We start from the raw sequence: 25,235 nt of genomic DNA, 5'->3' as shown, positions 1-25,235 counted from the left end.
ATGACGCTGGGTGGGTCACATCTAGGTTCTTTCAATAGGGACATGATAGGAAATCTCTCCTACTGTCTTCTTCCCTTTCCCCTTACCCAACTGGAAACATTATATACATAAATGATGCTACCACTGTTTACCCAGTTTGGTATTCGAAGACTAGAGAGAACAATAATGCAGAAAAAGCCTTTAGGAGCAAAAAAAGAAAAAAAAAGAAAGAAAGAAAAGGAGGCAGCTAGGAGTAATGGAAAGTGAGCTGAATTCGAAGTCAGAGGATCTGAGTTCGAATCCTATGTAAAATATTACCTATGGGACGATCTTCAAGTCATTTAGTTTAATTTCTTAACTTAATCTAACTTAGAACCTTAGTTTTTTAATACATAAATTGAAGGGATTGGATGAGAGGCAGGGTATATAGTAGAAAGATTTCAGGATATGGATTCAGTCAATATGCTTTGACTATCAGTTAGGACTTGTGTGACCTTAGGTAAACCATTCAATGTCTTTGGGTGTCAGTTATCTCATTTGGAGAATCAGAGGGTTGAACCAAAAGGCCTCTTAAGGTCCCTTCCAGGACTAAATCTATAATCCCATGACTAGATAATTTCTGATGTCTTTCTGAGCACTAAATACTTCAAACCATAAAGTGGGGGGGCTAGTTTATTTATAAGTCAATCACTTGATCTCATTTTTCTTTTCTTTTTTGTTGAGGCAATTGGGGTTAAGTGACTTGCCCAGGGTCACATAGCTAGTAAGTGTCAAGTGTCTGAGGCCAGATTTGAACTCAGGTCCTCCTGACTCCAGGGCTGGTGCTCTATCCACTGCACCATCTAGCTGCCCCTCATTTTTGTTTTCAAATAGAGTTCAAATTCAATTTGTCTAAAACCAAATTTAGCACCACTGCCACCTCACACTAGCTCTGATCCGTGGCTTCTCCATTTTAGTTAATGGCACCTTCAGCCTCCTTTACATCAACTAGGCTTGAAATTTTGGCTCCTTCTTCCTCAATCTCCACTGGGATCATCAGTTGTCAATTCCAATTGATTCTTCTTTTGTTTCTATCTACAGAATCTGTTCCTCCCTTCCCCTTCCAACACTGCTGAGGGCCCTTCCTCTTCCCACCTTCATTATCACTTACACTGTTGTTGTTCAGTCCTTTTTCAGTCATGTCTGACTTTTCATGACCCTATTTGGGGTTTTCTTGGCAAAGATACTGTAGTGGTTTGACATTTCCTTCTCCAGTTCATTTTACAGATGAGGAAACTGAGGCAAACAGGGTCAAGTGACTTGACCATTATCTTTTTTTGGGGGGGGTGGGGCAATGAGGGTTAAGTGACTTGTCCAGGGTCGCACAGCTAGTAGGTGTCAAGTGTCTGAGGCCGGATTTGAACTCAGGTACTCCTGAATCCAGGGCCGGTGCTTTATCCACTGTGCCACCAAGCTGCCCCCTATGACTTGACCATTATCACAGAGCTAGTGTCTGAGGCCAGATTTGAATTCAGAAAGATGAGGCTTCATGACTCCAGGCCTGGGGCTCCATCCACTGTGCCACCTAGCTGTCCTATTGCTTATTTAGGAGACTATTATGATAACCTCCTAAATGAAGGTCTCTAGTTTCTCCCTTCTCTACACACTGTTGCCAGACTAACCTCCTTAAGGCATAGTTGGGCTTATGTTACTTCCCTACCCAATAATAACCTTTACGGAATCTTTACTGTTGATCAAAGTTCAACCTCAGCCAGTCATTAAGATCCTTCATGATCTGGTCCTACCTCACCTGTGGGTCATCCACCATTTTGTCTTCTACCATTAGTTCTCTCTCTCTTTTTTTTTTTGCAGGGCAATGGGGGTTAAGTGACTTGCCCAGGGTCACACAGCTAGTGTCAAGTGTCTGAGGCCGGATTTGAACTCAGGTACTCCTGAATCCAGGGCTGCTGCTTTATCCACTGCGCCACCTAGCCGCCCCTGATCTATTTTATTTTTAATTTTTTTAAATAAAGTATTTTATTTATTTTTTCCCATTACATGTAAAAATAGTTCTCAACTTTTGTTTACACAAGCTTTTCAATTTCAGATTTTTCTCCCTCCCCCCTCCCCTAGACAGCAGGTAATCTGATATAGGTTTTATATGTATATATAAAATAACATCAAACATATTTCTGCATTAGTCATGTTATAAGAGAAAAATCAGAGCAATGAGGAAAAACCTCAAAATAGAAAAACAAAAGCACCAGAAATAGTATGTTTCATTCAGCATCTATACTCCACAGTTCTTTTTTTTTTTTCCCCCCCTGGATTTGGAGATCCTCCTCCATCATGAGTTCCCTGGAACCCTTCAGTATCATTGCATTGGTGAGAAGAATCTAGTCCATCACAGTAGGTCAACACACAGTGTTGATGATACTGTGTACAATGTTCTTCTGGTTCTGCTCATCTCACTCAGAGATGATCTATTTTAAAGAGATGTGCAAGCCTGAAGATGTCATAGAAATGTCAGCTATTTGTTATTATTAGACCCCAAACTGCCTACTCTACTAGACAATGCTGCCTATGGGCTTGTGCTATGTACTCATTGCTTCATGGGCTTCAGCTGAAATGTCTTCTCCTTTCCAGATCTCATGCGCCGAGTACATAGGAGGCATTCGAGAGATTCTTGTTTGGCTAAGAAAGTGGGGCTATTCCCCTAGGTCTTTGGCAGAACACTCACTGTTGCCCTAAGCCTTTGGAAGAGAGACTCATCAAGTGGGAAAGGGAAAGAGCATCTGATTTTAGTGAGGCTAAGGTCACAGGTGAAGTAATCCCCGCTCAGGGGGCTCTCGGAGGCCAGCCAGATGAATGCTTTCTCCTGGGCTTGGCAGCTCCCCACAAGCTGAGAGCCTCTGTGGGCAGTTCGGCCCACAAAGCAGTAAATCCCAGGAGCAGAAGGTGTGGGAGGCTGGCTGATGGCAGGGACACAGGCACAGTAAAACCATGTTTTCATTCTTCCCACTAACACAGGGATGGCAGGAGGCCAGCAGACATCTTCTCTAAGAATTCTGGGATCCAGGACCAGTGGTCACTCGGAGGGTTACTGCCTGCATAGCTGCCCCCTACTCAATAATAATAATGATAATCATAATCTAGCATTTACATAGTGCTTTAAGGTTTGCAAAGCACTTAAATCTCATTTAATCTTCATAACAACCCTGGGAGATAGGGTGCTTTTATTATTCCCATTTTAAAGTTGAAGAAATGGAAGTAAATAGAGAACAAGTGACTTGCCCAGGGTCATATCACTATTAAGTGACTGAGGTAGGATATGAACTCGGGTCTTCTTGACACCACGTCAATCATGCCACCTAGTTCCTCTTTCTCATATCATGAGCACAGAGGACATGCTATGTCCTGTCCCAAAGCTTTTCTCATAGCTTACTCTGGAAAAAAAAATAAGGTCCAGAGGAATCACATTCCATGTCCTTTTTGATGAGGGGAAGAGGAATAGGGAGGTGCAATATGGCTGGAGGGGAGGGGAGGAGGAATAGGGAGGTGCAATATGGCTGGAGGGGAGGGGAGGGGGATATTCTAGTAAAGACAAACATACAAACTGTAGGGGAAGGATGAGGTTTTCCCTGGATGCTAGGTTGTTGGGCCTTAGGGTTTTGGATTCAGAGCTGGAATGCTCCTTAAAATCATTTCATCTAGGGGCAGCTAGGTGGTGCAGTGGATAGAGCACTGGCCCTGGATTCAGGAGGACCTGAGTTCAAAACCAGCCTCAGACACTTAACAGTTACTAGCTGTGTGACCCTGGGCAAGTCACTTAACCCCAATTGCCTCACCAAAAAAAATCATTTCATCTAATCTCAATTTACAGAGGAGATAACTGAGGTCTAAGAGATATTAAGTGACTTTCTTGAGGTTGAAGAAATACCATCAGAATCAATTAACTTCCATGCACCGTGGGCCTCCCTGTTGAGGCTGGGTAGAAGTAGGGAGACTGAAGGAGCCATTGCCACCATCGCCATCATGGGAGGTACTTAGTGAGGGCTCAATTGCTTCCTTCAGAACAACCAAGGAACCAGAGCACAAGGAAGGATTTCGAAGGTTACTTGATCCAGTTCCCCCTCCATTTTAAAGACACGCAGGCCCAGAGAGATGAAGGGACGTTACTGAAGGGGCACAGCAAACTAGAGGCAGATGCTGTACAAAAACGTGGATGCTCTTACTCTCTCTCCAAGGTGTTTCTACAATGTCAAACATGTATTACTTGGGAAGGAACTGAGCTGGTGACTGATGAGGTTCCTGCAGGGGTAGAGCCAGGGACCACCATCAGGGAATCCCGAATCCAGCTGAAGGCACTGGCATCCTTCTCACTCTGAAGTTGCCTTTATGCAGAATAGAAAAGCAGGGTAAATAATCCAGGCCCCTGGGCTGGGACTCCTGAACTGTCTATGCAGAACTGACTAGAGCAAGGCATCCAGGTGACTTCTTGTCATGGCAAAATGGTCTCATTCTGTGTAGGCTCCTACCTGGCTACATGTTTGCATACCTCTGTGCTGTGTGTTTCTCTTGTGGATTAGGCTATGCTGTTAACTGCCTGAGGTCTTAGGCACAGCAATCCCTGGACTTTTTGAAAGATCACTGACAGTTGACGATATCTTCTGAACTCTCTCCTGTTTTCTCTCATGTCCCCATCAGAGACCCTGACAAGGAAACTCTTCCTCTCTTCTTTCCCCTCCCACCCCAGCCCCCGTGCTTCTTCCTATCCATCTTGGTAGCTAGTTGGTACAGTGGATAGAGAGCTGGGTTCAGATTCAGAAAGTTTAATAAGTTTGAGTTTAATTGAGTTTAAATAGTCTCAGATACCAGCTGTGTGACCCTGGGTAAGTCACTGTCTACCTCACCTTCCTCATCTGTAAAACGGAGGTCATACCAGTATCTACTAAATAGGGCTGCTGCAAGGATAAGATAACATTTGTAAAGTGATTAGCATAGTGTCTGGCATACAGTTGGTGCTTAATAAATGCTGTTTCCTTCTCCCTCCTTGCCTCCTTCCCTTAGTAGTGGCCCTGTGGAATGGAGGAGTAGAGGATGGTTAAGTGGTATGGAATGAGAAGAAAGGGCAGAGGCTGAAAGAAATCTGACATCAAATAGTTTGATGGAAAGTTCTGGTCTGAGGTTGATTAACATATATATATATATATTTTTGGTGGGGCAATGAGGGTTAAGTGACTTGCCCAGGGTCCCACAGCTAGTAAAGTGTCAAGTGTCTGAGGCCAGATTTGAACTCAGGTCCGCCTGAATCCAAGGCTGTTGCTTTATCCACTGCGCCACCTAGCTGCCTCGATTAATATTTTTTTTAAAGCACATTTTTTGGAAAAGTCTAGTTAAGCTGCAAAATATATTTGGAGGAGTGAAAGAAAAAAATTGAAAAAAAAGAGAGGGATACATTCCCTCTTCCCAAGTGGAGCAGACCAAGCTGACGCTGAACAATAAGGCCTCTGATGTTTTGGAGAAGTCGCTGATCAATCATGTTAATAGTGTGTGAGCTACTTAGAAGCTCTGTGTGATGCAAAAGCTCTGGTGACACCAGAGGCTAAGTGGTTTTTAATTTCTATCCCCCAAAGTCATGTGGATTCAGAGGAATTTGTTTTGAAAGGTCATTTTAGGGATTACAGAAACTGCAAAGGGATGGGAAGAAGGAACGGTTGTCCCAATGTGGCCAAGGAGCTGGGCTCCTCAGCTCCACCAGACGGGAGCCCCAGGAGGGTTCTGGGAGATCACCTGGTCATGGGGATTATTCCGTCCTAGGAGAAGGCTCTCTGGGGAAAGAAGATTAGGAAAATGGGATGGGGGGGACATAGCCCAGTGGGACCAAGAGACATGGGGAAGGGCAAGACTTGGGGACAGGCATCCCAGCCAGTTGCCCTGAGCCTGCTGATTCTCAAACTTCATAAAGCAGGCAGAAGCCATTGCGTTCTATTTCTTTTCCTTGAAGATATGTAATTGTTAATTTGAGCATCTATAATGCAACAGTCTTTATTATTATCATTTATTATATCAGGCAGCTAGGCAGCACAGTGGATTGAACGCTGGACCTGGAGTTAGGAAGATCAAAGTTCAAAATTGACCTTAGACTCTGAGCCACTTAATGTCTGTCTGCCTCAGTTTTCTCACTTGTAAAATGGGAATAATCATAATAATGATAATAATGATGACAACAATGGCACCTACTTCCCAGGTTTGTGATGAGTATAAAATGAGATGATGTTTGTAAATATAAACTATAAAGTACTAGCTATGATTATATTTATTATTATTATTATTTTGGGGGGGCAGGGCAACGAGGGTTAAGTGACTTGCCCAGGATCACACAGCTAGTAAGTGTCAAGTGTCTGAAGCTGGATTTGAACTCAGGTCCTCTTGAATCCAGGGCCGGTGCTTTATCCATTGCGCCACCTAGCTGCCCCCCATATTTATTATTTTTATTCTTATCTTGGAGCAACCTTGGCTTCTTCCTCTCTTTAACCTCCTCCATCTAACCAGCTGCCAAATGCTGTAGATTCTCTCTCAGGAATAATTCTCGAGTTCATTCTAATTCCAATGGCCACAACCTGATTTCAGCTCCTCTTTTCCTCTCCTTTAGCTTGTTGCAGTAGCGAATGGTCTCCCTGCTTCTAGTCTCTTCTACACAAAGCTGCTAAACTTTTTTTTAAAACAGCCTCAGTTCAAACCCATCTTTCTAAATGTGCAGGTTGGATTGGCCTCTCTTCTGCTTTAAGATCTTCCAAGACTCCTTGCTGCCAACAGGCTAATATGACAGATTCTTCTCTTGTTGTCCCGGAACCTTCACAATCCCATGTTTCCTTAGTTAAGGAGCAGTGTGGCATGGTGGACAGAGGGCTGGACTTGGGATCAGGAAGCCCTAGATTCAAATCCCACCTCAGGTACTTACTAGCTGTGGGAAATGGGCAAATCACTTAACTTCTCTCACCCTCGCTTCCTTCAAAAGGAGAGGACAATAATAACAGAGGGTTATTGTGAGGGCAGCTAGGTGGTACAATGGATAGATTTCCAGGCCTGGAGTCAAGAAGACTCATCTTCTTGAGTTCAAATCTGGCCTCAACCACTTATAAGCTGTGTGATCTTGGGCAAGTCACTTAACCCTCGTGGTCTCAGTTTTCTCATCTATAAAATGAGCTAGAGAAAGGAAATAGCAAACCACTTGAGCATCTTTGCCAAGAAAATCCCAAATGGGATCACGATTGAACACCACCACCGCAATGAGGAAATGGATGTAAAGTATTTTGCAAACTAAAAAGGGTACAGAATGGAAGGTATCTGTAATTTCACAGTATCACCTTTTATCCACTCTACTTCTTAGTCAAATTGGACTTAACTTTAAAGCGCCACATAGATATGGTTTATTATTACCATTATCTGGCCCTCTCTCCTTTCTGTATATTCTTGTATCTTGTTCCCCATACCTGGGATGGTCTCTCTCTACCTCCTGAAATCTTTCTTTTCCTTTAAGGCCAAGCTTGTATCACCTTTTCCATGAAATCTTCCTGGACTTTCTCAGTTAGAGGAGGACCCCTTACCTTCCCATGATCCCTACCCTCTATTCTTCTACCTAGCCCATTAGACCTATGGTCTTCACTTACCAGATTCTGACTTGCTGTATTATGATTGTTTGTGTACATGTCTCATTCCCAACCTCAACCCCCCAATTAAGATGGTAAGGGAACTAACTCCCAGTGAAGACATTTCCTCTGCCAATGAGATCAGAAGCCATTCTGTAATTTATCACCCTAGGGAGTTAACTGGAGCATCGAGTCAACTGGCATTATGTGTCAAAGTCATCATTTGAATCCAGAGCTCACTGACTCTGAAGGCTGATCTCTATTTATCATTCATGTTGCCTCACTCTAGTTTCCTGTAAAGGTCAGCTCAAAAGCTTTTTTAACATGATGCCCTTCCTGATTTACATGTTGCCTCCTTGTTGGAATGCCAGCTCCTTACAGGAATTCTTTAGTTTTTGTCATTGTATGCTTAGTGTCTGTCACATAGTAAATATTTCACAGATGCTTTTTTTTTTTTTTTGCACAGATGCTCTCTTAAAATTATTTGAGGGGCAGTTAGGTGGCGCAGTGGATAGAGCACGGGCCCTGGAGTCAGGAGTACCTGAGTTCAAATCTGGCCTCAGACACTTAACACTTACTAGCTGTGTAACCCTGGGCAAGTCACTTAACCCCAAATGCCTCACCAAAAAAAAAAATTATTTGAACAGGACCTCTCCTTAGGTTTTGTCTGTACATAGAACTGTGACCTGCTCTGGGGCCTTCCACCAAGTATCTGTGCCATCTCCAGTAACTCTCTGGGCCTGAGCTTCTGCTCTAGCCAGTTAAAACTGCTTGTTATCCCCAGCATACCTGCCCTCCCTACCTTCCCGGAGTTGGCGCATAGGACACTCCTTTCCAGCAAAGTCTTTTTCTTCCCTCCCTGAAAGGCTGACTCACTATTCATTTCCTTCCAGTAACGCTTTCCAGACTAACCAGCTCCCCATTTGATCAGATAGTCGCTCACCTGGGCACCTCCTTGGCTCTCAAGCCTCTGGCTTCCTACCTCAGTATGGCATATCTACTGGATGTGTCCCTATGGCTTTGCACATACAACTCTGTGTCCTCCTCCCATCGGACTGCAAACTTGAAATGTCAGGACTCCTCTTCCCTGTTGGAATTAGAGCTCTCCAAGGTCAGGAACCATGTTTCCCTCACCAGGCTGAGAGCTTCTTTATTTGGGGAGGAAACTGAATTTCTTCCTTTTTTCTCTCTCTCTCTCTCCCTGTCATGGAGCTATAAGATGTACTTGCTTATAGATATTCCTGAGACCTAAGGAAAGTCAGTACTCTCCTAGTCAGTGCACACAGGAAGGATGGTTGAGGGATTATGGCCATTTGGAAGCAGGCAGGTTTCATAGTTGCCTTTTCCTTATCATCAGCTCTTGTTAGGATCCAGGTCACAGACTTTGTAGCTACTGAACAAATGGTTCAGCAGGGATGGTCCCACACCATGAAAACCCGGCTTACCGTCAAACATCCCATCAGGCTCTGCTCGAAGGGCCTCTGGAAAGCTCTTGGGTCACCACACCAGTCCAGGAGCTCCGTTGCAGCATTGTGGAAGTTGGCAGGATTCTGTAAATGCTGGGAAGGGGAGAGACAAACAGCATGAGGCAAGGGAGAGCAAGATTAAAAGAACAGTAAAAGTAGGTAACAGCAGCATCATGCTTTTTACTTTTCAACTTCCCCTCCAAAAACAACAACAACAAACAACCTCTGCAGGAAGCAACAAGGTACAGTAGAAAGTGCACTGAGCTTGGAGTCACAAGCCCTGAACCGGAATTGCAAGTAGGCCAGAGCATACCTTTATGACCTTGGGTAAGTCATTTAACCTGTGTGGGGCTCAGTTTCTCCATCAGTACAATGAGGATTTTGAACTAGATGACCTCTAAGGCCAATCCCAGCTCCAGACATATATGTAAACTCCCTCCATGCTCGTTAACATGCCAGGGAAGTAGGGAAGGACAGGGATCATCTCCATTTTACAGCTGAGGAACCTGAGAGTCTGACCTACCTAAGGTCAAACAGAGCCAAGCACTAGAATGAAGATGTACCTTCTAACCCAAGGCTCTTTGCCCTACATCATTCTTAGTTCTACAGAAATGACAAAAAGGCATAACTTGACTGGTTGGTTTTTGTTTGACAGCCTGTTTGTGAGGAGTTCCAGATCAGCTCAGGGAACAAAGTAGATTTTTTTTTTCCTAGCCAGATGACGTGCAGAAACCTGCCAAGAGCTTCCCTTGGGTCTCGGGAATAACCTATAAGCAAACACAGCCCACAAGGGCAGCCAAGCAACCGCAAGTGGAGGAGAAACAAACATGTAGACAAAATACCCTCATCCAGTGGTATACTCTGGGCAAGCCAAGGACAAGGGGAGCTTCTCTGTGTTGTATATAAGGAGGGGTTGGCGATCAGATGTTAATCTATTTAATACCTGATATCATATTAGCATCTGATAAACTATCCTCTTCTTTTATACTGATTTGGGGGTGGGGAAAAGAGAGTCACCACTGCGGTGTTTCTTGAGGATGGATATGAGAAGCTGGGAAAAGAAGAATGCCCTGTTTTTGTTTTTTGTTTTTGTTTTTTTTTAGTGAGGCAGTTGGGGTTAAGTGACTTGCCCAGGGTCACACAGCTAGTAAATGTTAAGTGTCTAAGGCCAGACCTGAACTCAGGTACTCCTGACTCTAGGGCTGGTGCTCTATCCACTGCGCCATCTAGCTGCCCCGAACCCCCTGTTTTAAAGGGTGCCTGGAACCTAGTTTCCAAATCCAATATTCACCCACCTCCATGAATTCTGCCTCCTCATTGGCTCATTGCCTTTGTGACCTCAAGCAAGTTCCTTGGGCCTCCTTTTTTCCATCTATAAAATGAGAGGTTTGGACTAAGGAGGTCTGTGATGTTCCTTTCAGCTCTCTATCCGTGATCCCCAAAAGCTGCTTCTGATGTGCTCCTATTTCACAGAGAGGAGTCTCTGAATCACCAGCCCCATTTTCTGACAAATTCTGGACCCAGAGTGAGGTCACTGGGAACAAAGCCATCGGGGGATGCCAGGACCCTGGAGAGGGGCATTTGGATCATTCCGGCTGGGATAGAGGGGCTCGTTCTCTCCCCAGGTGTGTGTTACAGCATGATCTCAGCTCCTTTCTCAGAAACTCTTCTTTCTCCTCATGGCTCGCCCTCCCAAACCCGTGTTTGGTCTGAGCCACTGGAATTCTGAGGAGGTGTCATGGTACTTTGAGCCTACTATTCAAAGTTTTCTGGGTTCTTTTCTGACACGTGGTTTGGACCAAGAAGAGTCAATTCCACAGCACCATGGAAGCAGCCTTGTCAAGACTTGGCTTCAAAAGGGAACTACTCACAGAACAAGGCAGGGATCAGTATTTGGAAGTTAAGTTTCTCTAGGGAATCGAGCATATTCACAAGGTTTGTGTGTGCAAACAGGTGTGAGCTCATTCAATGGAAGGGCAGGTGCCACAAATACATACAACCTTTTGCTTGATCATCACGGATGGAGCACCTTTTAAATGCTAGGTACTACAGAGGATGAAAAAAAAAAAAGGGAGGGAGGCCGTCACTATAGCGCTTACATGCTCTACTCCATTTCCACTGTTTCCATTCTGCTGAAACTGCTTTCTCAAAGACTCCCAGTGAGCCCAGCTGCCAAATCCAGTGACCTTTCCCAGTCTTTATCCTCTTTGATTTCTCTATAGCTCTTCCTACAGTCGATCCAATCACTCCTTAAAACCGGATACTCTTCCCACTCCTGGCTTTGGGGGACACCACATTCTCCTGGTTCTCCTCGTCTCCCTCTTGCCAGTCTTTCGCTGGTTCCTCCATCTCCTTTTTTTTTTTTTTAAAGATTTTTTTTTTTTGCGGGGCAATGGGGGTTAAGTGACTTGCCCAGGGTCACACAGCTAGTAAGTGTTAAGTGTCTGAGGCTGAATTTGAACTCAGGTCCTCCTGAATCCAGGGCCAGCGCTTTAACCACTGTGCCATCTAGCTGCCCCCCTCCATCTCCTTTTAACTCCTATAGGAAATCGTTCTTCAAGGGTCTGTTCTTGGTCTTCTTTTCTACTTTCCCTTAAACTCCCTCTCCTGGAAAGGTCACTCACTTTCTAGATAGATGATCCCCAAGTCCCCATCTTCAGTCCTCAAGACCCACATCTAAAACTGCTTTTACTTGTAAGTCCCACGGGTACTGGCCATGAAATGTCCAAAACAAGCTCATCTTCATCCAAAACCCTCACCTCGCCTTCTGACTTTCACGTTTCTGTTTACGATACTGCCGGCACATAGTAGGTGCTTTTAAAAAATTGTATTTGAGTGACTGATTGGGGAACTCACTCATTCCCCTCCTTTCTATTTTGACAAACATCGATTAATTCCATTCACAAGCCACTGTGCTAGGTACAGAAAACTGAAAGACCAGAAGAAAACTGTCCTTACTTTCAAGGTCTGTACATCCTATTGGGAGATAGGTGAGTAAATACAAGTTTAGCCTAAACAAGGAGAAGGGCCACTACTTTGCCAGGTAAGATAGACTTGTGCCAGACTGTGGATGGCTTTGAATGTAAGAAATATGGCACACAGGGGCAGCTAGATGGCACAGTGGATAGAGCACCGGCCCTGGATTCAGGAGGTCCTGAGTTCGAATCCGGCCTCAGACACTTAACACTTACTAGCTGTGTGACCCTGGGCAAGTCACTTAACCCCAATTGCCTCACTAAAAAAAAAAAAAAGAAATATGGCACAGGAGTTTTGAGTTTTTCTTGGCAAGCAATAGGAAACCAACCGAAGATGTTTGAGCAGAGCATGATATGATCAAGTCTATAAGAAAGAAATGATGATCTGGACAGCAATATGAAGGACTCAGGCAGGTAAAATACTTACACAAGGCCAAACAGAGAGAAGCAGGATTTGAACCCAGGTCCTCAGAGTCTGGGCTCTTTCCATTGGACCATTCTGCCCATCCTCTCATGCACTATTGTGTTATGATTATGTATTTCAGTCTTATTCCCCTACTAGACAGTAAGCTCTATGAGGACAGGTGTTGTGCCTTCTCTGCCCTTTTTATCTTCATCAGTGCCAAGCACCGTGCTCTGCACAGTGGGCACTTCATGGATTGAAAGATGCAAGAACAAGAGTGAGTCTGGGCACAGGGAGATCCCTTAAGCATCATCTTTCAGTTTTGATTTCTGAGGAGCTGAATCGGGACAGCATCTGACCCAGAGACTAGGATGGTACAATGTCTGGCTGGGGAGCTTTGCTCTTGTATTTCCAAAATGGGACACAAGGACCAATTCATCCAGTTTCCTGAAATTCGACAGTGTGTCTTAACCTATGTCACGTCTTCAGCATCTCACTGAGTAATCGAAAGTCTCAGACCTCCCAAGCTCTCCTTTTAGTCATTTTCTTTCCTAATTCCTGTTAAGAGTCTTTCCTTCCTTTACCCCAGGGCTCCCTGGGCCTTCCACCCATTTGCCTTGCCTTAGTTCCTGGTATTAAAGGAAGTAAATTAGAAGAAGGATTGGTACTCAGGTGGTGGCTCTGGGAACAAAGACCACAAGGTAAAACAGCAGGCAGCAGGCTCTCTCCCGGATCCATGAATCAGAGTCAAGTTCATAACCCCAGCCAAATCACTGTGGGCTGGAAGCTGTGAGTCTGGGTGTGCCAGGTCCCACGGCAGCTGCGCTGGGGCTTGGGGACAGGTCAGACCAGTTCAGTGGCAGCTGCAGCTGTACACTGGGGGGGGGGGGGTGGGGGCACTAGGGAAGCCCTGGGGGTAGTGACGAAGGCTGCATGGGGCCCTTCCTGGCATCTCAGTTCTCCCCTTCTAGAGTCTGGGAGACTGTTGGGTTTCTGAAGCCCAGGAGGGGGCCGATAACAGACAAAACTCAGCTTTGGAAAGCAGGCAAATCACAGAAAAGCTAAGGGGCCTAACCCACCTCATGCCCCGGGGGGATTCATGGCCTCATTGGGGATTTCTTTATGACAGTGATTTCAGAGCAAAGGGCGAACACCTGCTGCCCAGGGGGACTTTATCAGCATAGGCGTCCTTCCTGCATGCCATACAGTTCACAGTCTCTCATAACCAATGAAGAAAAAGCGGATTTATGTTATAATGGGCCTTTGTTCTCTCAATCTGTATTCACCTGTATGTTGACTTGCAAGTCCTCCCAAGTCAGAAAATCCTATAATAGGATCATTGACTCAGACCTGGAAGAGCCTTTAGAGGTCATTAAGACCAATCCTCTCATTTTAGTGATGAAGGAACTGAGGCTCAGGGAGGTTGACTTGCCCGGTGTCACATGGCTAGTAAGTAAACCCTAGAGTTTCTCACCTTACACCCCATGCGAGAACACCATCCACAGCATCCCTGACAGTTGGACAATCAGCGTCTACTTAAATACAGGGCAGTGGCAGGATGTCCCCAAAGCAGTCTATATCATTTACCATTTTTAAGGCTCTTAAGTCAGCATGTTCTCTGTTTTCCCAACACCTGCTATACCTTTCTTGGCCCAAGTGACCACAGCAAGTATTTGCTGAAATAAAATGATATAAAAGAAAAGAGAGCTAGTCTTCTAAACGCCCCACCAGTCAAGGAACCATACTTATACACATATAGATCTAACAACAATATAAGTCCATGATTGTACAGTGCTGTGTTTTAGGAATTTAGTAAAGGAAAAGATTTGTATACTTGGGTATCTAAGTGCCTAGTGAACACCTCTAAGATATAGCTATATATCCATATATACAGAGATAGACACACATACACACACACACACACACACACACACACACACACACACAGAATCACTCAGTCCATTAAATTGACTTAACCTTTCACCCCCTCTGGGCTCCCCGTTCTAGATCCTTGATCTTACAAGGTACAGGGAAAGCCAAGGGCCGATCAAATTGAATTACTGTTTCTGCCACTTTCTGACTTAGGCAAGTCATAACCTCTGTGGGTCTCTGTTTCATCATCTGTAAAATAAGAGGATTGGATTTCTTTATTTGAATTCTCTTCTGGGACCAACATTTTGTGAAACCTGGAGGGGAAAGTACCGGCACTCTCCAACCTCTTTGACTTGGGTCTGTCCACTGGCTCCCTGGCCCTAGCTTCCCAGATAGGGAGAAAATAGTTCCAAGTTACAATGGTAAGTCTAAACTTGCTTGTTTTTTTTCTCCTGCACTAATGGTGGGCCCCAGCACTGGAAAGCAGCTTAACTGTCCAATGCCTGGGCATTCTAACCAATTTTTCTGCCCTTGCCCTCCTCCCTCCCTTTCTCCCCACTCTGTCTGTTTGTCTCCCCTTGCTGCTAGAAAAAAGACAAATTCAGGTTCAACCATAAGTACCAAGTCTATCTGTCAGCATGGCCCTAGGTGGTATTAATAGGAGGGAGGCAGCTTGTTGTAAAGGAATGTTAGATTCAGATTCAAATCCCAGTTTTGTTACTTACTACCTGTGTGCCATTGGGCAAGACAGGAAAGCCCTCTGTCCTCATCGATAAAATGTGGGTGGTGGGAGCTAGCGATTGTCCTAGATCAGATGTTCTAAGCCTGGATCATGGGCCCCAGATAGATTTTGGTGGTCCATGAAGTTGGATGGAGAAAAAAAACATCCATCTTTATTTTCATTAATCTCTAATGGAAATTCAGTGTTTCCTTCAATTATAAATGTAGGCAACAAGGCACAGTAATATTAGCAGTACTTGTGACTTTGTCAGGAATAGAAAGCAAAGATTTTTCCTATCGTATTACAGTTGCCGTAGATAACACCAAATACCATTTATGTTTGTCACTCCTTTGAACTTACTGTAGTTCTTAGACTTGCTGCTATATAGATGACTATATTACATGAGTTTAAAAAAAGATTTTATTAACTTCAATTTGGTAAAACAGATTCCCTTTGTAACCCGATGTATTTTATTTTGTGCAAAAAATCCCCCAAAACCCTATTCTGAAAAGAGGCTCCTAGGCTTTGCCAGACATTGTTAAAGGAGTCCAAGAGAGTAGGAAAGTTAGAACTGGTTCCTTCTAGCTCTAACATTCTGTTGTCTTGTGAAGTGTCATGTCTGAAATAAGGAAGGGATGAGTCTGGTCACACCCTGCGCTACTTTCTACACATACACACACACACACACACACACACACACACCCAAACACAAGAAAATCTGGAGCCTTCATAGTAATACATTTGACTTAACTAACCATAACAAACCCACAGGATGACATGCATCTGGGTGGGCAGCCCATTGGGTTGGTCCAGTCTGTCTTGGAAAGGCACAGTGGAAGGGGAAACATCAGAGTACAAAAAGGAATAAGATGTGTCCTGATCACATGTGAGTCACTGGGCAATGCTGTTGATGATGCCTAAAGGCTCCCTGACTCAAAAACCCACTGCTTTAAGGCCAGTGTTCTCTCAGTGATGCTATAGAACCACGAGTCATGGAAAACCACATCTCTGTAGAATCAAAATTCCAGGTGCCCTAAAGGTCAATGGAAAGACTCATGATGGAAGTGAGTCAGCTGGAGCATATGACCGATGAGGATTTGTAGGTGAGAAATGGCATAGGAGACATCATCAAGGACACATCTAAATAGAAAAGGAAGTCAGCTGGTGAGAGAGAGGAGAGCGAGAGCGAGCGAGCAGATAGATGTACAGCTCACGTGTTCAGAGGATCATAAATATAAAACTAGAACCTTAGAAGCCACTGAGTCCAATCCTTTCATTTTACAGATGAGGCAACCAAGGCACAGAGAGGTTTAGTGACTTGGCTGCCCTGGACTTTGTAAAATATTTGAAGTGCTAGAAAGAAGACCTCTGGGGCAGCTAGGTGGCACAGTGGATAAAGCACTGGCCCTGGAGTCAGGAGGACCTGAGTTCAAATCTGGCCTCAGACACTTGATACTTATTAGCTGTGTGACCCTGGGCAAGTCACTTAACCCCAATTGCCCCGCCAAAAAAAAAAAAAACAAAAAGGAGAAGAAAAGAAGAAGACCTCTGGCACAATGGGTAGTTCCTCTAAGGAGAATTTATGGAAGATGATGGCCCAGAATCATACAGGAAGGACCCAGTGCCACACAGAAGTATTTAGAGATGGATTAAAAATCCATGCGTGTTGGTACTCGATCCACCATTGCAGATCACAGCCCATCTAAGCCTCCTCATCCACCCTGTGTGATTCTTGTCCATCATTTCCCAAACTTCCATGTTTTATAAGGTTTCTTGCTGGGCATTCAATTGCCTGTTGGACATAACTCAGAAGTGTGCTAGGACAAATGGAGTGACCCAATCTATTAGCCAAGGCAATGGGAGGTCTGACTCTGCTGTTCCTAGATCTTCAAAGGCCAGTTTGTCATTATTATCATCATGGAATAAAGGGAAAAAAAGCCCGGACTGCTCAGCCATTAGATCATGAACAAATTGCTTAATCTTTCTGGGCCTCAGTTTCCCCATCTGGCCAAGTGGCATAAAAAACACTTGCCCTGCCTAGAACAAGGGGTATCTTGAAGATATGATGCAATGTTTTGTGCAAGTCTTCTGAAAAGTCAGAAGTGTCTTAGTAGTTTAAGGTGGTATTATTGTTTCCTGAGCTCCCACTGTGACTGGGCTGGAGATAAAATGAATAACAGGAAAATAGCTATATAGAACAATGTTAGCAAGATGCTCAGGGTTTTTACTCCTCTCAGAGGGAAGCCAAGTACACATCTTGGGAGGCAGCAATGCCAGGGGAGCTGAGAATTCAAAAGCCCTTTGGCCACTTCTTATTCGGCCAACATTCTAAAATCCAGAGAAGGCTTGCTCCCTAAGGGGATTGTATCCAGAGGTGGGAAGAAGAGGGCTGGATGCTGGGGAGCAACGGTTAGGATTTATGAACTGGCTGGACAGCAGATTTACTACGGGGAGTGTTGGGTACCTTTCCCTCCTCTCTGTGTTTCTGGGCACAGGAAGAAAGTACAGGCTATTCGACAAAGATACAAGGAAAGGAACACAGTCAGTCACCAAGGCTTGCCCATCCATATTATAGGATTTACACCTAATCATTTCTTCTCTTCACTACAATAGGAATACAGGCTGAACCTCCCTCCCCTTGATTTAACTGGTTTAGGAAACTACCAATGCAGGTTGGCACCTTCTCTGAAATTATAGTCCAGAGAGCTGCATGAGCACTGAGAGATAAGCAATGAGCCCAGGGCCATGTGGCCAGTATGCGTCTGAGACAGAACTTGAACCTTTCTGGCTTGGAGTACATCTCTCCATCCCCTGTGCCCCTCTTCCTCTCTGCTTGTAATGGAGAGGAAGGGAACGCAGCTTCTTCTATCAAATCCATGATAAATTCACGAGGTCCTGCCAATAAAGGTCTCAACAATTTGGCTTCAACTGACCTTTCTTTTGGGCCCAGACTAGACTGCTCTCATCCCCTGTCCCGCCTCCCAGCCTCTGCTGAGGTTCTCACTCATTCCTGGAAAGGACTCTCTTTCCTGCCCTCTCCTTCACTCCAGACCTCTGTCTTTTAGAGGTCCTCTCTTCCCATCAAAGCACAATTCCAGTACTAAGTCCTCCACGAAGCCTTTCTCGCCTCTCACTCTGCCCTGGGAAAGTGCCCTCCCTCCAAGAATCGTTCACAGCACTTTGTTCGAAGCTCTCCCTTTTCATTTATCTAGCTCGACTTGGTATCTCAGTTACTTATAATATGCGTCCTTTCCCTCTATTAACCTATCCGTTCCTTGAGAGCCAGGTACACAGATCTACAAACCCTGGTTACCCCCAGGGCCCTCCCTGCATGCAGAAGGTTTTTAATATACAGTTGCTAAAATCAAACGACCTGGAATAAACCAGGCAGTCCCCGAGGGGATTGTCACAAAGGTTCCGGTGATTCTCCTCATCTCCCTGCCTCTATCACACTTCCCTTTCCTCCCTTGCTATAATTCTTCAGAGGAGGAGGTGCCAACCAAACAACCAACCCACCAACCCAAGACTAGCAGGGGAATGAAAGGACGGGAAAAAGCAATTACCCAAATTGGAAATCAGTCCAGACACCTAGACTCACACCCACTAAATATAGAAAACAGATGCTCATCACACACAACGCTTCTTAGGTACAACAAAGTAAAGATGGGAACAATAAGCAGTTCGAAATTAAGGGCAATTACGGCGGGTTACTGTTATTTTATGAATATATCAAGACACTAACATGACAGCCCGACTATGAAAACAAAAACATCTGAAAATCTACTTTATGTATTTTGATTTGCTGCCATGGAAAATAAAGGTGGAATTTTAATTTGTAAAAACTTATGTATTTCTGAGAGGAGGAGAACCCCATGTGCACCTCCCCCTACCCCCACCATCATAGGTAGCCCCCTCCCCCTTTCCTTTGAAACATGTCATGCTCCCAATAGCTAGGGCCTCATTTGCCATGTTTAACTGCTGCTGAAATGGAAAGTCATGCAAATAAGGTAATTCTGAGGAGCAAACTGCTTAACTATGCTAAACGAGTGATTACATTGATTTAGCAATGCCAGGCCAAATCACCAGGGCGGATGGGGGGGCTGCCTAGGCCCTTAGCCCCCCCCACCTCCACCATGGAATCCACTCCATGACTCCCTCTTCTCCTTAATCAAGCTGTGAGAGAGTGGGGGCCCCTAATCCAAGAGCACCAGTTAGCAGGCTGGGTTCTGAGTAAAGCAGAAATTGTCACAGCAGCCAAGCTACTGACTGAGGCTGTGTGAATTGTAGTCCATGGATGGCATCCTTCAAGGCCTGGGTAAAACCCTGCATAGTACGTTAGCACAGGCAGAGTTGGATTCATAATCAGGAAGACTGCAGACACTTTAGAGCTATATGAATTTGGGCAAGTCACCTTGAGGCCCTCTAAAGCCTCTGTTTCCCCCTTTGTAAAACAAGGGTAATAACGGATCCTACTTCTCCGGGTAGTTGTGAGAATCAAGTGAGATAATATATGTAAAACGCTTTGCAAACCTCATTAAATACTAATTAAATGTTAACTATTATGGAAGACAGAAGGTCACAGCAGCTAGATGGTGTGGTGAAAAGCAAGTCAGGAAGATCTGAGTTCAAATCTGATTTCAGGCACTTGTGAGCTGTGTGACCTTGGGCAAGTCACTTAACCTCTGTCTGCCTCAGTTTCCTCCCCTATAAAATGAGCTGGCAAAAAGAAATGGCAAACCACCCTAGTATCTTTGCCAAGAAAACCCCAAAATGGAGTCACCTAGAGTCAGACACAAGTCAAACAACTGAACAACCTGGAATGTCTTCCAAGTTTTTATTTGTACAGATCCAACCCACTTTTACAATCCTCCTTTCTAGCATCATGGGAAACGACTTGCCTCCACATGCACTATGTATGGTCCAGCCTAACCAGGCTTCTTCTTGTTCTTCATACACAGACATGTCACTTTCCTCTCCACTTAGGTCAAATGCCTCATTCTATGGAGGTGTCCCCCTAGGCCCCAATCTCCTTGTATCTCCTTTGTAGACATCTCCATGTCTTCTCCAAATAGTCCATAAGCTCTCTGAATGCAAAGGCACTTCTCATTGTTGTCTTTGGCATGCAGTAGGCCCTTTATGTTTATTGATTAACCGACTGACTTTTTAAGGTCCCAAAAGCTTAAGTCATTTCCCCAGGATCATATAGCTAGCAAGTATCAGGGCTGGGATTGGAAATCCAGCTGGCTGGATCTGAACTGATTTCAAGTCTGAGCACTTCTTCTTCTTCTTCTTCTTTTTTTTTTTTTTTAGTGATGCAGTTGGGGTTAAGTGACTTGCCCAGGGTAACACAGCTTGTAAGGGTCAAGTGTCTGAGGCTGAATTTGAACTCAGGCACTCCTGACTCCAGGGCTGGTGCTCTATCCACTGTGCCACCTAGCTGCCCCAAGTCCGAGCACTTCTTGGGGAAGAAGCACAGCCCAATAGGAACCTTGCTGGGTTTGGAGTCAAAGGACCCGAATTTGAACCCCAGAACTCCCAATACTCCCTGTGTGACCTTGGACAAGTCACTTCATTTCTCTGGGCCTCCCTTTCTTCATCTGTAAAACAAATCAAGTCTCTAAGGTCCTTTTAAACTCTCCTTCTATGATCATAGGTGAGCTCAGTTTCCCGTCTGAAGGGCTGGACTCACAAGTAAGATAAGCAAGCGGCTGACTTCTTGGTATGCTTTCAGATCTTGGAAGGCCTCCCCTCCCCACCAGTATCCCTCCCTTACCTGCTCACTGATATCTGAAATGCCACGCAGGAGTTTCATCCCTTCTGCTTAAGGCCTTTGAGCTAGTAAAAGGCAAATCCTGCTGGGAGGTTGTGACAGAATGACCCTTTTCTTATAGAAGGTGGAAACTGTCTGTTATAACTGTATGTTTAAAGTAGTTTTGATGCTATAAAACTATAATGATAGGATTCAGGAAAAGTCATTTCCCTGGGAGGGCACCTGAGTGATGAACCATCAAAGAGAGCCCCTGGGGAAGTAAGTCTAGCCGCTAACTGGAGTCCAAAGGCGGGAGCAGCCATTGGGTTGAGACAATGTCAATCATTTCTACTATGCTAATGAACCGAGAGCTAGAAACCTCTCTTAGAGAGGAAACAGGAACTTAGTGGGGGCATCTGGCAGGGTCCCAGGGCTTAGAAACAGGAGGAAAAGTCAGCTCCAGGAATGATGACCAACTCTCCCCTTGGGGCTGTTGGAGACTATGTCTGTGACATGGCCTTGACCAAGAGAGGAAGGAACTGAATCTCACTAAAGGGTAGCATCAGTCTTAACCACTGGCTGGCGAATATATACTATAGGCAACCAAACCACCCAGAAAGAAATGGGGCAAGAGCAGGAATTTCAAGTAACTGAAGCCACGAATGTATCCAGGAGGAGCTAAGGAGGTGACTACCAGATCACTGCAGAAAGACTGGGGGAGAAATCCTTGAGGGCCAGACAAGAAGACAGTATAGTCCAGCTGAAAGCGTGCAGGAGACCTTGATTTTAAACTCAGTTCTCACTCTTCCTTTGACTACAAGTAGGTTGTCACCTCTCTGACCTTCAGTTTCTTCATCTGTAAAATGGGACTATTCATAGTCATACTAACTACCTTGAAGGACTACTTAGGAAAGCTTACAAGTGCAATAGAAATTTAAGTTTTGATTATAGTGGATAGATAAGTTAGCTTTGGAGTCAGAAGGTATAGGCTGTGTGACCCTGGCAGATACTTTCACGTCTAGGGGCCCTCTCTAAGATTATCAATTGCAGAGAAAGTGTGGATCTGAATTGGTAGAGTTCCCCAATGGGGCTTTTGCCTTCAAAGACTAACGGAGGAGGCAGACACAATGATGGAATCACAAGTATTTTAAAACAGCAGAAAGGTAAGTAGTTACCCAAATCACAGCCATGTTCTGGTTGAAATAAAAGGAAAGGGAGTTTGTTCAGTCTGGCCAAGAGGTTCCAGAAGAGCGCTCTGGGCATGTTAGGGGCCCCAGGAAGATGCACTGAAATTGAATTGAAATCCCCATTTCTGCCTCTATTTGCTCTGTGGGTTCAGAGCCTAGAGTGGGGTCTGACCCTGACTAGAGACTATTTCTTGCTGCTCAACTGACCTTTGGAATAAGCCTCCTCTCTGGGAAGGGAAAGGGTACTCCGAAGAAACCACCAGCCTCTAGTCCAGCCTTGAACAACAGAAGCAGATGCGTGAGGGCTACCCCAGAACCACTCAGCCTTTTCTCCTGAATTTCTCACCTGCCCCTCCTATTTCCAGAGCAAAGCTCTTTAGGAACTCTCAAAGCAGCAAATTTGAGTGAGTGAGACAGGAATCAGATTCCCCGGGCTCGGAGCAAGCATGCCCCAAGCTGCCTCATGGCCCCCACTGGTACCTGCCACAAAGCTTGGCACACTGCAGGCTTGATAAATGTTGGAGGATTGATTAAAATTTAAATGCCCCTGGGCAAAGGATTCAATCAGAATCTGGCATCTGTGGGTGAATGAGTTTCTCTTGTTCCTGTTGAAGACACTTGTTGGCTCTGTGACCTGGGACAAGTCATTTAACTGGTTGGACTCAGCCTCAGTTTCCTTCTCTGTAAAATGGAAAGAACTATACCTGTAGTAGCTGTTTCACAGGATTGCTGAGAAGTGTAGTGGAGATAAAGTGTGTGAAATGTATTATGTGTCCAGGGGCAGCTAGGTGGTGTAGTGGATAAAGCACTGGCCCTGGATTCAGGAGGACCTGAGTTCAAATCCGAACCCAAACACTTGAAACTTGCTGTGTGACCTTGGGCAAGTCACTTAACCCTCATTGCCCCCCCCCCAATGTATTATGTGTCAACTGTTGTTATTACTCTCCATCTTTAAGTCGGGACCACTGAAGAAGCCTCAGAGAGAATATCAGATGAGTCAGTCTAACCCCCTCATTTTAGAGATGAAGAAACTGAGGCGTAGAAAGGGGGAATGATATGCCCAAGGTCATAGAGTTCTTGTTCGAGTTGAGACCAGAACTGAGGAGTCCTGATTATGCCTCCTGTGATTCATCACTTAGTACTGAATCTTGCTTCAGATACTCACTAGCTATGTGACCCTGGGCGAGTCATTTAACTCTGTTTTCCTCAGTTTCTTCCTCTGTAAAATGAGCTGGAGAAGGAAATGGCAAACTGCTCTAGTATCTCTGCCAAGAAAACCCCAAATAGGGCAGCTAGGTGGTGCAGTGGATGAAGCATCAGCTCTGGATTCAGGAGGACCTGAGTTCAAATCTGACCTCAGACAGTTGACATTTACTAGCTGTGTGACCCTGGGCAAGTCACTTAACCCTCATTGCCCCGCAAAAAAAAAAAAAAAAGAAAAGAAAAGAAAAGAAAACCCCAAATGGGGGTCACCGAGAGTTCGACACGATTGAAAACAACCAAATGACAACATGACTCAATCTACTCTATAGGTTTTCTTCTCTACAGAATACCACCTTAAAGACCAGGGGGTGGGTGGGCAGCACAGGAAGGTGGCAGGACTGGATTTAAACCCATCCACTTTGACTTCAAACCCTTTTCAGGGTAGCCCACCCTCTCCTAGGGCTTAGGTTCTTTTTTTTTATCAACCTCAGAACCAGGAGAAAAGCCAATCTTTCTTTTCCAAGCTCCCCAAGGCAGGCTATCTACCTGCTCTGGAGGCTGCTCTAAAAACAGGGTGTCAAAAAACAGCCTCAGCTCTGACCATCAAAAGATGCTGTAGTGGAAAGGGGCCTAAGTCTAAGCCAAACAGGAGACGAGGGCGAGTATCCAAAATGAATTGCCATTGGTAGGGAAGCAGGGCTCTTGGGCCTTATGCTGCCCCTCTGGGGCCGGAGGTGGGCAGTAAGGGCAGGGAAGGAGGCTGCTTCAGAGAAAGGAAGCCCAGGGAGTCAGGGCCCCCTCTCCTGCTCAGCCAGCCGGCAAGAGCAGCGTCTGGTTGATATGCCACAAGGAGAGGCATAATTGGTGTTTCGGGAAGCTGTTCTGGGCTTGGTTCAATCTGTAAAGAGTCTTCTTCAATTTCCTGTTCCTCAGACCCTGAGCAAGCATCTGAAAATGCCTTTACTTGATGATAATCAGAGGACACACATCCTTCATTCCCACTAAGAACCCTCAATTCCGCAGGGTATAAACCTTCGAGAGGCTTTGCATACCAAGTCCCAGGCCTGGCTCAGCCCTCACTCCTCTCTACTCACTGGCTGCCTGCAGGCCCCTGCTCTCCTAGGGACAAACAGCTGGCTGGCTGGGCCTGGGGCAGGGTGTGTGTGTGTGTGTGTGTGTATGAGAGACAGACAGACAGAAAGACAGTGAGAGAGAGAGAGAAAAAGAAAGGGAAGGAGAGAGAGAAAAAGAGAGAGGGAGGGGAGGACATAAAGGGGGGAAAGGGAGGGAGAGAAAAAGACACACAGAGAGATAGAGAGACAGAGAGAGAAAGGAAAAACATGAGGAGGGAGGATGACAGGCCAGCTGACATAGTGAGAGAAAACTCTAAATACAGCCAATTGAAAGGACACATCCAAAACCTTCCTCAGGGATTTCTGTATTTCGTATCTTCTTTGTAAGTCTATATCTAGCTCAAAATTTGCCTCCTCTAGGAAGTCTGCTCTGATTTTCACTTTTCCTCAATTCCCTCCTACTCCCCCCCATGCTTATGATTATACCTTTATTCTGAGTACTACTGCATAGTCAAGTTATAATTTAGTCAACCTTCATTTGTTTTATTAACTTGGAACTGTTCAACCATCTTGCCTCTGTGTGTGTGTGTCCAAAATATTCTATCTACCCCAAATGGACTAAGAATGTCCTCAAAGGTCCTAAGGATTCTAGATGCCAAACAGAGGCATTTGTATAGGGCAGGGGTCCTTAATCTGCTTTGTGCCCTAGGCCCTCCCCCTTTCTGGCAGCCTGGTGAAGCTCATGGACCCCTTCTCTGAATAAATGTTTTTAAATGCATCAAATAAAATACATAGGATTATAAAGGAAATGTACTGTTTTGTAACTTATCAATACATATATATGTATACATTTCAATCCATGTATTGAGATAGTTTTATATATCTCTATATATATGTACACACATAAAAATATATACTTATACATGCACATACAAGTATATGTATATACATACGCACATGTACCTACATGTGTATG

At 44.9% G+C, this 25,235-nt stretch overlaps 1 protein-coding gene across 6 annotated transcripts in view; it reads right to left on the bottom strand.

Moving 5' to 3' along the window:
• Positions 1–25,235, bottom strand: part of ZMIZ1 (zinc finger MIZ-type containing 1) — a 469,106-nt gene that overhangs the window by 174,651 nt on the left and 269,220 nt on the right. For all 6 annotated transcript variants that reach the window (XM_043990032.1, XM_043990041.1, XM_043990031.1 and 3 more), the window contains exon 6: positions 9,056–9,169. In XM_043990032.1, coding sequence (XP_043845967.1) covers positions 9,056–9,169 — 114 coding nt within the window. The remainder of the gene's footprint in view (positions 1–9,055; positions 9,170–25,235) is intronic.

This window comes from Dromiciops gliroides, chromosome 2 (assembly GCF_019393635.1).
Source record: "Dromiciops gliroides isolate mDroGli1 chromosome 2, mDroGli1.pri, whole genome shotgun sequence".
Lineage (NCBI taxonomy): Eukaryota > Metazoa > Chordata > Mammalia > Microbiotheria > Microbiotheriidae > Dromiciops > Dromiciops gliroides.
The sequence above is the reverse complement of the archived record's forward strand: the minus strand, read 5'-3'. Positions and strand labels throughout refer to the sequence as shown.